The sequence below is a fragment of the Mustela lutreola genome, chromosome 8 (assembly GCF_030435805.1).
Source record: "Mustela lutreola isolate mMusLut2 chromosome 8, mMusLut2.pri, whole genome shotgun sequence".
Classification (NCBI taxonomy): Eukaryota; Metazoa; Chordata; class Mammalia; order Carnivora; family Mustelidae; genus Mustela; species Mustela lutreola.
The window spans coordinates 66,485,433-66,502,730 of NC_081297.1; the positions used below are offsets into that span (position 1 = coordinate 66,485,433).

At 38.4% G+C, this 17,298-nt stretch overlaps 2 protein-coding genes across 2 annotated transcripts; both read left to right on the forward strand.

Moving 5' to 3' along the window:
* Positions 1-3,925: 3,925 nt before the first annotated feature.
* On the forward strand, positions 3,926-4,830 carry LOC131838522 (olfactory receptor 8S1-like). Its single transcript, XM_059184767.1, is given in 2 exon segments — positions 3,926-4,319; positions 4,322-4,830. Coding segments are annotated over 2 exon segments (903 nt in total).
* Positions 4,831-13,270: 8,440 nt separating this feature from the next.
* Positions 13,271-14,182, forward strand: LOC131839770 (olfactory receptor 8S1-like). Its single transcript, XM_059187497.1, has one exon. The coding sequence runs from the start codon at positions 13,271-13,273 to the stop codon at positions 14,180-14,182; it is 912 nt and encodes a 303-aa protein (XP_059043480.1).
* The last annotated feature ends 3,116 nt before the right edge of the window (positions 14,183-17,298 follow it).

Here is a 17,298-nt window from a genome sequence, read left to right on the forward strand (position 1 = left end):
CACTACCAGGGAACTTTCAATGCAGAGAAACTCTATCCCTCAACCTTCCCAGTGGCCTCAGGAAACACTTTCTCCAGCCAAGTTTCCTAGACCATGAATTTGGGATTGAAAAACCAGTAGACAAAGGACAGGCAAAAGGCAGAATAATTAATAGGAAAAATCAGACTATTTGAGTCATTTCCATTCTCCATCTGAGTAACTAAGACTCCTTCTTAAAGAAATGGCTTTTTAGACCAAATTCAATTTTGTTGCAGAACATGCAAGGCAGAAATAGAACGGGAAAAGAAAGAGGTGTATATTCTTTATTGGAATGGGGTTTAATTAAATGCTGAGTTTGAAGCAAAAAAGTGCAGTGTGGCTCATATATTATCCACGCCAAAATATATTTTTAATTGAAAGTATAAAAAGCATATTTTTAATGTAAAAATCAAAGCAATTGTCCATTCTCTTACCACCCTAAAAGCTGTTTTTTTTCTGTTTTTAACTTCATATAAAGCCCTACTGTGCATATTTTCACATAATCTAATGTTTTATAGTAATTGTATATTCTGATCTTTTTACTAAACTATGTGTCATGGATATTTTTTTTCTGACTCTCTGTAATTATTTTCATCATTAGATAATATTGTCTTGTGTTTCTACTGAAATGTAGCAGCTATTCTCCAATTATTAGATCTTTAGGTTTGTCCTAGTGGTAATGTCTTGAAAACAACCCTGGAATATACATTCTCATACATAGTTTTTTTTTTCTCTTCTTGTGAAGCATGTATTTAAGATAATTTCCCAAAAGAGAGATTTTATATTTCATATTGCCGAAAGTATTATACAACATATAATGCTACCAACAATGTAAAAGGGCATATAAGTCTCACCAAATCTTACCAGCACTGGCTATTTTTAGTTTTAAATAGTTTATCTCCACATAAATAAGTGTAGAGTCATATCATCATCTGGTTTTAGTTTGCAAGACTTTGATTATAAGTAGAGTGGAGATTTTTCATCTCTATCATCTAACTGTCTGTCTTCCTCTCTATCCTACATGCATAAGATTTCAGGCTATTCCTGCCACCAATTGATTTTTTTTTATTTGCCTTTATTTTGTTATGTTAGTCACCATATAGTACATCATTAGTTTTTGATGTATTGTACCATGATTAATTGTTTGTGTGTAACACCCAGAGCTCCATGCAATCCATGTCCTCCTTAACACCCATCAGCACGCTCATCAATCCCCCCATTCTCTTCCCTTCTAAAACTCTCTGTTTGCTTCCCAGAGTCCATAGTCTCTCATGGTTCATTTCCTACTCAGATTTTCCCCCCTTCATTTTCCCCTTCTCCTAATACTCTCCACGCAATTCTTTATGTTCCACAAATAAGTGAAACCATATGATAGTTGACTTTCTCTGTTTGAATTATTTCACTTAGCCTAATCTCCTCCAGTCCCAACCTAGTTGAAGCAAAAGTCCTGGCACCACTTTAATTTTGCCCAAGGAATTATAGCAGCTGCAAGTCAACACAGAATGGGGAAAACTACATACAGAGAGGCCACTAATAAGGCTCTGGAGTCATTGAATGCTAGATGATGACTCCAACGCATAAATACTGTAGGAGGTTATTAAAAAAGGAAATTTTATAAGAATGAGGAGACAAAAGAGTAACAAAACATGTTAGGGAGAAATCTGGGAGACCACCCTGTGCTCAGAATCATGTTTAGAATAAACCAGAAGAATCAATAGACTTTAAAAAAAATTTCTTTTCAGTGTTTTAGAATTCATTGTTTGTGCACCACACCCAGTGCTCCATGCAATACATACCCTCTATAATGTCCATCACCAGGTTCATCCAACCTCCCATGCCCCCCCTTCCAAAATCTTCAGTTTGTTTCTCAGAGTCCACTGTCTCTCACGGTTTGTCTCCACCTCTGATTTCCCCCAACTCACTTCTCCTCTCCATCTCCCCATGTCCTCCATGTTATTCCTTTTGCTCCACAAATAAGTGAAACCATATGATAATTGAGTCTCTCTGCTTGACTTATTTCACTCAGCATAATTTCCTCCAGTCCTGTCCATGTTGATACAATAGTTAAGTATTCATCCTTTCTGAAGGAGGCATAACATTCCATTGTATATATGGACCATATCTTCTTTATCCGTTTGTCTGTTGAAGGGCATCTTGGTTCTTTCCACAGTTTGGTGACTGTGGCCATTGCTGCTATGAACATTGGGGTACATATGGCCCTTATTTTCACTACATCTTTATCTTTGGGATGAATACCCAATAGTGCAATTGCAGGCTCATAGGGAAGCTCTATTTTTAATTTCTTAAGGAATCTCCATACTGTTTTCCAAAGTGGCTGCACTAAGCATTCCCACCAGCAGCATAAGAGAGCTCCCCTCTCTCCACATCCTCTCCAGCACATGTTGTTTACTGTCTTGTTAATTTTGGCCATTCTAAAAGTGGAAAAAAGACAGTCTCATTCTAACAGTGTAAAAAAGACAGGAATAAATGGTGCTAGGAAAATTGGACAGCTATGTGTAAAAGAATGAAACTCAACCATTCCCATATACCATACACAAAGATAAATTCAAAATGGATAAAAGACCTCAATGTAAGGCAGGAGTCCATCAGAATCCTAGAGGAGAACATAGGCAGTAACCTCTTCTACATCAACCACAGCAACTTCTTTCAAGATATGTCTCCAAAGGCAAAGGAAAACAAAAGGGAAAATGAACTTTTGGGACATCATCAAGATCAAAAGCTTCTGCACAGTGAAGGAAACAGTCAACAGGAAGAAACTGAGGGTTTTGGAGGGGAAGGGGGTGGGAGGTTGGGTGACCTCGGTGGTGGGTATTATGGAGGGCACATATTGCATGGAGCACTGGGTGTGGTGCATAAACAATGAATTCTGGAACACTGAAAAGAAATTTAAAAAATAAATAAATAAAAATAAAACTAATCATGTAGTATGTGTTGGATAATTGAATTTAAATTAAAAAAAATTATTTCAGAGCAAAAAATAAAAAGCATGTTGCCCATAAAGACTTCATGGACCACCAACATGGACCCCCAAGTGCCTGTGTGACCTCACAGTAACCCACACTTCTCATGTAGTTCACCTTGATGGAGCATATTCCTTATTTAAGCAATGAGGAGTTCATGGGATTTTCTTCCCTCCATAAAAATTACCCAGGATGTGAATAGACTCGTGGTAAAGACTGTGTTTTTTTTTTTTTTTTAATAATCTCTCTACCATCTTGTCACCACCCACATGATTGAGAACAGCTCAGCATGTAATTGAATGTTCAGTGAAGCTTCCTGGTTTTTTTTTTTTTTTTTACTAAAGATGGCCTCTGTCTCCTTGTCTCCCCACACTTCTCCCCCCCCCCAAAAAAAAAGTTTTTAAAAATTATTAAATATTTGAATGTTTCTGGCAAAAGAAAAAAAAACAGGCTTAAACTTTACCCCCTCTTTGTTCACCAGGTCATCCAGAGATAATTGATTATATTTGTGCCATAACTCTGTCCTATACATTATGTTTTACAGCTTTATTCTGCTTCTTTACATGTCTCTCTGCCCCTATTAAATTTTAAGCCCTTTGAGGGCAGGAATCATGTCTCAAGCAACTTTGTATCTTCAGGATCTGGTACAGTGCCCAGCACTTGGATGCTTATTAAATATTTCCTGAATAAATGGGTATTAAAATTCAAAGAAGTAATTACAGAGGAAGTACTTTGGAATGCTGCATGCCAAGAGAATTGAAGTAGTAATGGGGGTTATCCAAAGGGAAACTTCTTGACCTCATAGTTTTTTTATTATACCTTTAAGCTGGAAGTCACATTTTTTTTTTTTTAAATAAGAGAGACAGTCTTATTTATCTGAGAGGACAATTGCATTATGTTTCTTTCCAGGGCCAGCATCTTTAATCATGAAAAATGTCACCATCATTACCAAGTTTGTCCTCATAAGATGGTCCAGAAATCCTCAGATCCAGACCATGTTTTTTGCAGTGTTCCTGGTGATTTACCTCTTGACCCTGATGGGAAACCTGATGATGATCCTGGTGATCAGAAATGATTCTCATCTTAAAACACCCATGTATTTCTTCCTAGGTCACCTGTCTTTTCTAGATCTTTGCCTTTCTTCAGTAACCATGCCCAAGATGTTGCAGAATTTATTAACTCAAAGAAAACCCTTATCTACATGGGGCTGTGTGACCCTGAGTTTCTTTCTCATATTCTCTGGGAGCACAGAGGCCTGCCTGTTGTCTATGGCCTGTGACCACTATGCAGTCATTTGCCACCCTCTCCTCTACAGTGTGGTTATAATACGCCTCTGTGTGTTGGAATGATAATTGTAGCATGGGCAGTGGGGTTCCTAAACTCCTTGCCAAACACTCTTTTAACCTACAGTTTACATTTCTGTGGCCCCAGTGTCATACCTCACTTTTGTTGTGATCTTCCTTCACTCTTCCCTCTGTCCTGCAGTGATCCTACTGCCAACGAAGCCCTTGCTGGGTCATGTGCTTTGTTCGGATTTGTGACACTTCCCCTGATACTCTTCTCTTATTCTAGAATCATCTCTTCCATCCTAGTCATCCATTCTTCTGGGGCTCAAGGCAAAGCCTTCTCTACCTGTTCTTCCCACCTCACTGTGGTGCTTTTGTATTATGCCACAGCCTTATTCAGATACATAACCCTCCTCTCAGGCTCCAAGTTGGAACAAGTGGTCTCTGTTCCATACAATGTGATCACATCTTTGCTGAACTCCCTCATCTACAGCCTCAAGAACCAGGAGGTGAAAGCAGCTCTACATAAAATGTTTAAGCAATAACTGTGTCTCTCTTTATATAAAAGATTCATACTGTATTTGGTTTGAAGACAATGAAAAAATGGGTGATGAAATATATTGATAATGGCTAACCTGATCACTTCAAAAATTTTTTCATTTGATGAAATAACCTCTTGGGTCTTGGTAATAGAGATTTAAGTGTGTGATTGCTTATTTTATTGTATTTGGAAAGAAAATTTAGTGAAGACTGAGAAATAAGTATTAGGATGGAGTAGTGTAGACAGACTAGGTCCAAATCTGTTTGTTTTGTTAAAGAGTTTTAGTATTATAGAGCTCAAAGTCGTGCATGTGTGTGTGTGTATGTGTGTGTGTTTAAAGATAAGAGTGTGAAACACATTTTAAAGTGGAAACTAGTTGCTAATTAAAGATGATATTGAATGAAGTTTTTTGTCCACCTAACCCGGAGTAATCTAAAAAATTGATATGCCTAGTTGCCAGAAAGCAAAGATAGAGATTGATGAGGACCTGCCCTAGACCATTCAAAAGAAAAAAAATTGTTCAGGTTTGCTGGTGGTGACCAATGTCTGGAATGAGATCAAGATGTTTGGCAACTAGAATAGAGAGACCTTGTTGGAATTCAAACTGGTAAATGTCTATGCTGCTCAAAATGATGTTTTCACTCAACCCTGAGGATATCAAGCCAGTTAATTCATTCAGTATCTGATGGTCTCACTCAGCCAAACCCGATCTGAGTCTACTTCTCATTGTTCCTTTGACATATATTCAAGCAAATAAATTATCTTCTTGTCACAAAAGATTGATGGGGTGGAGGGCTCACAACCCAAAGTGTAGGCTGACTCATATGACCTCTTTAATGAAATGTTTAATATGAAACATTGTGTTTCTGCCCTTATAAGAATCAACCAAAACTAAGGTGAGTTTTTTTTTTTTGGCACTTTCTTAACTTCTTACAAATCAAAATAACAAATATTGTTGGTTTGTTTCACATTTTCATTATTAACTTTTAATCTTAAATATATAATAAATTCTATAAAAATTAGGAGAAATGTATAGCAGATGAACAAGAGAAGTATTTTATAATTTTTAGAGATGTAAATATGTAAAAATCATTTTTTAGAAAAATATACTTCAAAATGAAGTATATTATGGATAATGGTTTATATCAATAATTATTACCCCTTGCATCAGTTATTCTAAAGATTGATATAATCTGATTTTGTCAAGGAAAACAGTGTTTAGTACAGAGCTTATGTAGTCTACCAGGTACCTCATGTGGAACACGGTTCTCCTTAAGTGATCTAAATTTGAGATATGGTAGGAATAGAATGAACATGACTTAATGACTTTTTAAATAAAGAAATAGTTAGTAATAACATCATTGTGCTCCCCCACCCTGACTTTTTAAATATTCTTAAGAGAAACTTTCCAAAGTGTACATATTTGGATATAGTTTATGGGCATAACAGGAAGGGCATCCTTATCCAGTTCAAACCCTAATAAAAGATAAAGTGAAGTCACGTAAACTGATGTAAACATGATGCAACCATTCTCTTCCTGGCCTGCATCTTTGAGAGATGGATCCACAGACCAATCTATGCTCAATCTCCCTTCCCTTAGAAGACTGAGATAGTTATTGGCATTCACGTACATGTGTGCTTGCCTCCTGCTCCTTTATTTTCAATTCTTACTGCAGACCCTTATAGATCCATAGTGGAATAAAATCCAGAGTGAACTTCTCCACTCACCTCCCATATATACATTATATGTATGAATTGTGTTGGTGAAAGCATGGCTTACACTCAAGCTGTAATCCCTTATCTTCTCACATTTCCACTCCTATCTTTGTGCTATAAGTACTTTATGATCTTGATTTATATTACCCATATGCTTGCATAAATATTTGCATTAATTTACAGCCAAACCAACAGAATATTAGAGTGTCTGACAATGTTTATTTGCCAGGCCTGAGAACAGTTTTTAAATTATATTTTAATCTTTATCAATTTGTTGGCATAAAATGCTACTTCTTTCATATATTTGCATTTATTTTTCATCATAAATAATATTTAACATTTCTCAAACAATTGTTAAACATTGGTATTTCCTCTTTTTTATTATTAGCATACCATTTTTCTGTTTGTTACTGCATTCATAGTATTTTTTTATTTGAATGGTGTATTTAAATAAGTTCAGATTGAACTCATTATTTAAGTTAATGGCACCATAATTCATCCAAAACCCGAGAATCATCTTTTGATTCCTTTTTTCTCTTTCTCCTCAACACATAAACAGATCCCATTTGTTCTGTTTTCAAATATATCCTGAATCTGGACACATCTCATCACCTCCACCTCTACCAACCTAGCTTAAGCCATCATTTTCTCCCACCTAGATTCAGGACTGGTATTCAAAATAGTTAATAACCAGAAGGTAAGAGTACAGAACAATTAAAATGGATTCCCAACAGATAAAAATGGATTTTGGTTTTGTTGTCTGTCATGAATACTAGCTGAATATTAGCTAGTAATAAGGCAATAACTTCCTAACTAGTCTCACTGCTTCTATTACTGTCCCTTAAAGCTACAAAGAAACCAGACAGATCAACTTTTTAGAAAAATCATAAAACAGATTATATCATTCCCATTAGAGGTAAAGAAGAAAAATCTATAGCTTCCTACCACATTTAAAATTCACACTTCCTTGATCTACAAGACTTACCAAATTTGGCTTTTGTGGGCTTGGTGACCTAATTTCTCTCATTTCTCCCTCCTTTACTATACTCCAATCACACTGACCCTCTTACTGTTTCTCAAAGACTCCAGATTTCTCCCCATCCAAGAGTTTTGCACTTGCTCTTTCCTCTACTGACACATTTTTCTCTGTATATTCACACGGCTTATTCCTTCTCTTTATGTAGGTCTTCCTCAAGAGTATTCTTCTCACAGAATTATTTCCTGAATACGCTATATTAAATATTCTACCCTCCCCCATTCTACCATGCATCACCAACTAACAATATTTATGTACATTTGTATTTACATTCTGTCCTTCCCAATATAATGTAAGCACCTTGAGAGCAGAGATTTCATTTGTACTTTATGCATCTGAAACAATATCTACCACATAGGAGACAATCAAAACTACTTCATGGGATTTCCATGACTAACTGTATGGAGTAACTGATGCCAGTTTTGTCCTTCTACTCATAAATAACAAGAAAAATGAACAAAATATCCGGGAAAAAAAAAAGATCCCTTACTGGAAAACAGAAAGCTTAGGACTTTGAGTCCTGAGATACAGGAAACAGATAAGGTGAGTCCTACCTTTCCCACTGGAGGCACTTTTTAAACCATGATACGAGAGGAGAAAAAAAAAAAAAAAAAAAACAGACAATGGCAGTGTTGCTGAGTTTAGGAGACACAGATTGAGTTCAAGAAGAACAAAGAGTGGGATTTGTGGGGTAGAGCTAGAAAGAAGAGATACATAGATAAAGAGTTCCAGAAATTTGAATATAAATCTCCATGAGCCTTTGTTTCATATCATGCTGTGCATGAATCATTAATGAAGTTGAAGTAGGTGAAGTAAGCACCACTACTGCAGGAGGCTGTGAAAACAACTCTAGTAGGAGATTCCACATGACTGAGAGCTACTAAGTAATGACCATCCAGAGTCCAAGAACCACATCAAACACTTGAGAATATAAGGGCCCATAAAAAGGTCACACTTTAGAAGTAGGGTTCTCCTAGTCTGCACAAGAATTAATACTAATTCTTCCCAAACTCTTCTAAGAAGCAGAACAAGAGGGAACACTTCCTATCTGATTCTATTAGGCCAGTATTACCTTGATACCAAAACCAGACAAAGACATCACAAGAAAACTGCAGACACCTAGGGAAAATGCTTAGGTAATGTTAAACTTAATGGTGAAAGATTAAATACTTTGCCCCTAAAATAAAGAACAAGAAAAGAATGTCCATTCTTGCCACATTTATTCAACATTGTCCTGGAGGGTTTGGCTGAGACTACTATGCAAGAATAAGGAATAAAAGGAATCCAGAAAGGAAAGGAGGAAGTAAAACTATGTTCATTTCCAGATGACATAATGATGTACATAGAAAAACTTAAGGGGGGTTGTATGGGTGGCTCAGTTGGTTAAGTGTTCTACTCTTGATTGCAGTTCAGGTCATGATCTCAGGGTCCCACATCTGGTTCTATGCTCCATGCATAGTCTGCTTAAGATTGTCCCTCTCCCCCTCCCCCTGCTTGCTTGCTTTCTCTCTAAAATCATCCTAATCATCATTGCCACTATCATCATCATCATCATCATCATCATCCCTGGACCTGGAGATCATGGCCTGGGCAAAGGCAGACGCTTAACCATCTGAGACATCCAAGTGTCCCTCAGTCACTTTCCTTCAAATACTTGTACTTTTTAATCTAGCAATACTAAATTTAATATAGCCATATCAAATTTATTTTGTGAAAAGTTAGTTTATGTATTAATAAACAAATAAGTAAATTGTAATGCTATATGTAATACTTCTAAACCTGATATCCCTAAACAAAGTGAATTGATATTTACATGTTTATGCTATGTTTATGCAATGTGATTACTTGTAGTCATCCATTATCAACTGGTGCCCTACAGCTTATAAGAAAGGTATCCATCACTAATGGAAACCACTCTTCCTCCTAATCTTATCCTATTGAGGAAGAATTCCAGACTCCTTCTAAAGTAAGGCCTTAATAAAAGGCTGTTTTCTTGATGGCTCAAAAAAAAAAATCACTTCTTCTCCCCAACTTTTTCTTAACTATGCACAGTCCAGAGATGGCATGTTTAGTAAACTCTATAAAATGAGGACTGAAATGTAATGTCTCTTACATCCCAGTATCAGTAGAAAAATTCATATTGGTTGTAGAAGTCACTAGCAACATGAGAGAAAAGGAACGGTGGATACAGAATTCGGAATGTTGTGGAATGAAAAGTAAAAATGCTTGGCAGGTAATATAGTGAAGTTAGACTTTCAGTAGAAGTGGCTGTGGGAGAAGTAGAGTAGTAAGTAATGAGATGTAAAATCAGTTCACCCCCAGTGAAAAATGAGGGTCAACTGGATACTTTTAAATATGAGGCATATTTTAATATGTTTGTATTCTTAGTACAAATGAGTAATAGAAAGAAACTGATGATAGGGTGGCTCAGTTGGTTGAGCAACCAACTCTTGATTTTGGCTCAGGTCATGATCTCAGGGTCCTGGGATCGAGCCCCATGTCAGGCTCTGAGTTCAGTGTGGAGTCTGCTTGTCCCTCTCCCACTACTCCTCCCCCAGTTTGCATCCACTCCCTCTATATATATCTCAAATAAATAAATAATCTTAAAAAAGGAAAGAGAAAGAAAGAAAGAGAAAGAAACAAATGACAAAAACAGATAATTGGCATAGTTGAAGGAGAAGAACCCAGAAGCTCAGGATGAAATGGGTGTTAAAATACACATACAGGTGTTAGTCTTGGATCCAAGGCAGATACATCTACTAAAGAAAGGTCAGAGAAATACATTTGTAAATGGGAAATCAAGAAAATTAAGAGTTCCTGCCTCATAGCTCTAATTGCTCTTGCGAGGCCATGTGAGGAGAATGTGATGGAAAAAAACATTACACATCTGAAGACAGTAGAGTTTGGAATATATCCAAAAGAGAAAAGGGAAAGTTAGACTTTACATGAGTATGTAGGGGTGTATGTGTGTGTCTGTGTGTGTATATGTGTGTGTCTGTGTGTGTATATGTGTGTGTATGTGTGTGTGCGTGCATGCTAGCAGGCACACTCATGCCTCTCTGTGCACCTACTCATATAGCTAAGGTTGAGAAAACCTAAACTGAATTTTATTTGTCAGATTCTGCATCATGCCTTGTGCTCCTCCTGGAAATGTTTCTGTACCCTTACATCCAAATTACAGCCAACCTTTCAAAGTCAGCACAAGATCTCAAATGACTCTGATACTGCCCCATGGGCAGTGAACAGGTTCCCTGGTGTATTTCCTCATGTTCACCTCCCAGGGTTATCTTGGCAAAGAGATAGCCAAAGAAAATCGGGCTGGAGAAATATAAGACTCCTACATACTGGTCAGGAGCTTTTCTCAGGACTCAGGTAGGTTACTACAGAAAGACTGACAGGAACTGGTGGCTTTTAGCAAGGCCCAGAAAGTCCCAGTGCAGAGAATGCCAGCCCTTTAGGTGTTAGCTAGAACTGACAGCACAGGGTCTGATCCTAGAAAATATCAGGTTATAAAATTGACTTTGCCAAAGACCTAGATAAAGCATTGTCTCGTCCCACTTGCCTAACTGTGTGAAATCCCAATTTTCATAGGTTTGCATAAGTGGGAGGAATCCTGACCTCATGGTATTGAAAAAGAAGCAAAATCAAGCATAAGAGAAATATCTTGTCTAAAGTAAATAAGTAGACCAATTTATTCCCCCCTGGGTGTAGAATCTTGTGAGATGTTGATCTATGTGCACTTCTGTTCATATGGGATCTGTCTCCTCTATTCATGTTCCTGGTTCCTGACACTAAAGCAGGCCTTCTTTTGGCATGGAGGAGCTGTCAAGGGGGCATTTAGATGGAAAACAGGACGGCATTCTCCCACATGGGTGTTATATGTAAACAATGAATCTTATAGCACTATATCAAAAACTAATGATGTATGGTGACTAACATAATACAATTTTAAAAAAATGGCAGGAGTAAAGGAAACAGAAGGAGTCCTTCTCCTTCCCTCTTACCTTTCACTAGAGTTCCAAGATCTTATGGCTTTAGGGATAGCAAGAGATCATTAAGCTATATTCCTTGTCTCTAAACAAGAATAATGGGCAGAGAGGACAGACTGGTAGTTCAGTCTCTTAGAAAGTTTCAGAGGTAGATTTCTACCAATAATGCCATTGCTATGATAAAAAAGTTTTATGATTGAGAAGTTTTCTTGATCTTAATAGCAATGCCACTAGCCATTAATATTCCCAAAAAAGGGCAAGGCTCACCCACTTCTTTCTATCCCTTCTTTTAGTAGTCCGTTCCTTTCCATGAAAGCTCCTCAGAATGGTTTCTTCAGAAATTTGTCTTTAACTACTGAAAAACCTTTTTAATAAGTTCATGTCAACCACATGAGACAGATCAAATTGTTCCATTTTGAACATGTGAAAAATTGTCCTTCAGAAGGGTTAAATGACTTGCTCAAGTTCACATAGCTCTCAGGTCCAGCTTTTTAATTTTAAGCATAGTGCTATATTTAAGACACAGCTATATAGTCCTCTAAGCATATTTTAAATGATTCAAAAAATATGTCAAGAGTACTTTAAATGACTCAAAAAATATGTCATCCCTCTGCTGGCTGTGTTGTGTTGGAAAGAGCACAAGACTAAGAACAGAGTGTTCTGTTTAATTCTTGTTCTGCTGATAAATTGCAAAGCAGAGAAAGTCACCTCATCTTTGTGAGCCTTCATATCCCTACTCTGAGATGCTATGAGAACTTGACCTCCTGGGCTTGAGGACAGAGCAAGCTTTCCTGGGGCATGTCCACACATTCCCACAAACATTTCTCCAGCTTTGCCAGTACGGACTTGAATAGGCAGGGTACCCCTGAAGGATCTTGAAATGTTTGGAAAGTCCCATACAACCCCTACTAGCATTTTCCAAGTCCCTTTCCACATCTTTATCCAAAACTCAGACTGTCTACAATAGATAGTCAGTTCTGTAGTTTTTGGCTTTGTAATCCAAACCTAAATATAAAAAGACTTGCAACTAAATGTCTGTTTTCTGGAACAGTTGCATTTGAAGCATGCTGTTTATTTGTTTTCATAAGTATACTCTCAAGGGTCAAATAATGTAATTTGATTTAGGTTCCCAGATGTTTGCTATATTCACTGACAAAATTAATGAGATCAGTTAGGAAGGGCCAAGGGGCAGAAATCTTTAACATTACTGTTAATAGTTGCCTAGAGCTGTTCTAACGAAGTACCAAACACTGGCTTAAAACAATAGAATTTTATTGTCTCACAGTTCTAGAGGCTGTTACTCTGAAATCAAGGTGTCAGTAGGACTACTTCCTCCTGAAACTTGTATGGAAGAATCCTTCCCTGCCTCTTCCTCGCTTATGGTGGTGGCTGTTAATCATTGGCATTCCTTGGCTTGCAGCTGCATCACTCCAATCTCTGCTTGTTTTGTCACATGACTGTCTTCCCTTTGTGTGTGTGTTTTCACATGGTGCTCTCCTCTTTCTTGGAGAGGAAGGGATACAGTTCAACCCATAGCAGTCACAACTGGAAACACTCAACTTGTTTACTTTTTATATTTTTAAGCTGAAAGGAGTATTTCTTGAAAAGTTTTAGGGTGTGGGAGTGATATTCTGATTACTAGAAACTACTCGGATTCTGTAATACAGTTGATTCCTTTCTAGGAATGGAATTTATAAACGACCATGAACAACTTCACTTTCTTCACTGAGTTCATCCTCCTTGGGCTGTCTGCTAACTACCACATCCAGACTCTGCTCTTTGTGCTGTTCCTGGGCATTTACCTCCTGACCCTGATGGGGAATCTGGTGATGATCCTGGTGATCAGAGGGGATTCTCACCTCCACATCCCCATGTATTTTTTCCTTGGACACCTGTCCTTCCTAGATATCTGCTTCTCTTCAGTTACTATGCCCAAAATGCTACAGAACTTCCTATCTCAGAAGAAAAGCATCTCAGTGTGGGGCTGTATCACCCAGAGTTTCTTTTTTCTTCTCTCTGGGTGTGCTGAAGCCAGTCTTCTCTCTGCCATGGCCTATGACCGCTATGCTGCCATCTGCCATCCCCTGCTCTACACCATGGTCATGAACAAGCCTCTCTGCATGGTAATGGTTAGTGCAGCATGGGTAATGGGTTTTCTGAACTCACTAGTAAATAATCTTTTCATCCACAAGTTACGTTTCTGTGGGTCCAACATTATCTCCCATTTCTGTTGTGAGCTACCCTCACTCTTCCCTCTGTCATGTACTGATCCCACTGCCAACAAATTCCTTCTGTCAGGGTCCAGTGCATTTCTGGGACTGCTGACACTTCCCCTGATCCTCTTTTCTTACTCCAAAATCATTTCTGCCATTCTGAACATCCGCTCCTCTGAGGGCCAAGCCAAAGCCTTCTCTACCTGCTCCTCCCACCTCACTGTGGTGCTCTTGTTCTATGGGACAGCTCTATTCAGGTACATCAGTCCTGCCTCAGGCTCAGTGTTGGAACGAGTGGTCTCCATTCAGTATAGTGTGATCACATCCTTGCTGAACCCCGTCATCTACAGCCTCAAGAACCAGGAGGTGAAAGCAGCTCTGCAGAGGATGCTGAGGCAGTGAATGTGCTCCTCAGATGGGGGGGGGGGGGGTTCTATGTGTAGTATTCAGTCAGAGAATGGGGAAGATAGATCTTCAGAAATACCTTGAGAGGATAAAACATTTGAGGTCAGTGGTTCTCAAACTGTCATCTACAAACCAGCAGAATCAACATTATCTGTGAGCTGGCAAGAAAGGCAGATTCTTGGGCCCAATCACTAATCTACTGAATCAACAGTAGAGCTCACAACCTATGTTTCAATTAGTCAGCCAGGTGAGTGTGAGAAATAATGTTCTAGGGCAACTAATGTTTGATAAAACTGTGTTTGGTGAAAGATACAGTTCTGACATCTCAAAATGAAGAATCTCTTAAATGAGAGAGTTGATCTGTCAGGTAGTCAAGATGAGAATATTTGACTGTGTGATATGATCACATCCTCTGCAAGACTGTAAAAGAGAAAAATAAAAACCTACATTATTTTAAGACATTGAAAAGAGGGAAAGTGCTGGACTGTCTACTGAAGGCTGACCAGCCCATTCCTCCTATTGCCATTTGGAAGCTAAAAGATTCTCAGGAAGCCAGCACGGCATGAAGCCAAGGGACAGACGTTCCAGAACAGTGGCTCCCAAGCTTCCTTCACCTTACCTGAGAGCACTTGAGGCCATCAAACAGCCAGTGTGCCTGGGTAGTGGTCACTAGTTTGTCTTCGGAAGTAAAGATAGCCTGAGGCTAATGGCAGGAGTAACAGACAGGATGAGATAGCAGTTCCTGTGCAAGCACTTTCTCTAAGAGCCTCTGCTTCCTCACCTGGTTGCCTGGGCTATGCTGTCAGGAGCCCGGGGGCTGAGTTCTTGCTTCTGTATGTTTTGTCACAAGACTACCTTTATTTTTATCTTTCACCTAAGAAATAGAGCATTCCCAGAACCTTAGAAGCTCCATATGTAGCCCCATCATCTCACCCTTTTTCTCTCTCCAGGTGTAACCCCTGTACTGAATTGCACAATACTCATTCCACTGCTTTTATCCCTAAATAATTTTTTTAGTTTTACCTGTTCTTGAAATTTGTATGAGTAGAATCATACTGTAAGCTTTTTTCTATGACTTGCTTCTTTCACTTAACATTATTTATTCTGTGTTTTTAGGTATGTCTTTGTAAGCAGCACAGGGCTGCATTTTGATTATTTTATTCGGTCTCTTTAATTGTTGATTAAAAGAGTTTAATCAACAATTATTACACTAATTATTCGTGTGTTCAGATCCATTTCTTTCTTTTTTTTCTTTTCAACATAACAGAATTCACTGTTTATGCACCACACCCAATGCCCCATGCAATACGTACCCTCCATAATACCCTCCACCTGGCTCCTGCAACCTCCCACCCCCCAGCCCTTCAAAACCCTCAGATTCTTTTTCAGAGTCCATAATCTCTCATGGTTCAACTCCCCCTTGCAATTTCCCTCAACTCCCTTCTCTCCATCTCCCCATGTCCTCCATGTTATTTGTTATGCTCCACAAATAAGTGAAACCATATGATAATTGACTCTCTCTGCTTGACTTATTTCACTCAGCATAATCTCTTCCAGTCCCGTCCATGTTGCTACAAAAGTTGGGTATTCATCCTTTCTGATGGAGGCATAATACTCCATAGTGTATATGGACCACATCTTCCTTATCTATTCGTCTGTTGAAGGGCATCTTGGTTCTTTCCACAGTTTGGCGACCATGGCCATTGCTGCTATAAACATTGGGGTACACATGGCCCTTCTCACTACATCTGTATCTTTGGGGTAAATACCCAGGAGTGCAACTGCAGGGTCATAGGGAAGCTCTATTTTTAATTTCTTAAGGAATCTCCACACTGTTCTCCAAAGTGGCTGCACCAACTTGCATTCCCACCAACAGTGTAGGAGGGTTCCCCTTTCTCCACATCCTCTCCAACACACATTGTTTCCTGTCTTGCTAATTTTGGCCATTCTAACTGGTGTAAGCTGGTATCTCAATGTGGTTTTAATTTGAATCTCCCTAATGGCTAGTGATGATGAACATTTTTTCATGTGTCTGATAGCCATTTGTATGTCTTCATTGGAGAAGTGTCTGTTCATGTCTTCTGCCCATTTTTTGACATGATTATCTGTTTTGTGTGTGTTGAGTTTGAGAAGTTCTTTATAGATCCTGGATATCAACCTTTTGTCTGTACTGTCATTTGCAAATATCTTCTCCCATTCTGTGGGTTTCCTCTTTGTTTTCTTGACTGTTTCCTTGGCTGTGCAGAAGCTTTTGATCTTGATGAAGTCCCAAAAGTTCATCTTTGCTTTTGTTTCCTTTGCTGTTGGAGACATTTCTTGAAAGAAGTTGCTGTGGCTGATATTGAGGAGGTTACTGCCTATGTTCTCCTCTATATTCTGACGGATTCCTGTCTCACGTTGAGTTCTTTTATCCATTTTGAGTTTATCTTTGTGTACGGTGTAAGAGAATGGTCGACTTTCATTTTTCTACATATAACTGTCCAGTTTTCCCAGCACCATTTATTGAAGAAACTGTCTTTTTTCCACTGTATATTTTTTCCTGCTTTGTCAAAGATTATTTGACCATAGAGTTGAGGGTCCATATCTGGGTTCTCTACTGTGTTCCACTGGTCTACGTGTCTGTTTTTATGTCAGTACCATGCTGTCTTGATGATCACAGCTTTGTAGTAAAGCTTGAAATCAGGTAATGTGATGCCCCCAGTTTTGTTTTTCTTTTTCAACATTTCCATAGCGATTCGGGGTCTCTTCTGATTCCATACAAATTTTAGGATTATTTGCTCCAGCTCTTTGAAAAATACCCGTGGAATTTTGATCGGAATGGCATTAAAGGTATAGATTGCTCTAGGCAGTATAGACATTTTAACAATGTTTATTCTTCCGTTCAGATCCATTTCTATGTGCCCCATAGAACTGTAACTTCCTTTCTCTTATTTCTCACTAATTTTCCCTTTCCATTTTTTCCTCTGCTTATCTGTTTTTTTTTTAAGATTTTACTTATTTATTTATTTACCTGAGAGAGAGTGAAAAAGAGAGAGAGGAAGAGAGAGAGAGAACTTGCACGTGCACAAGCAGGGGAAGTGGCAGGCAGAGAGAAAAAGAAAAGCAGGCTTTCT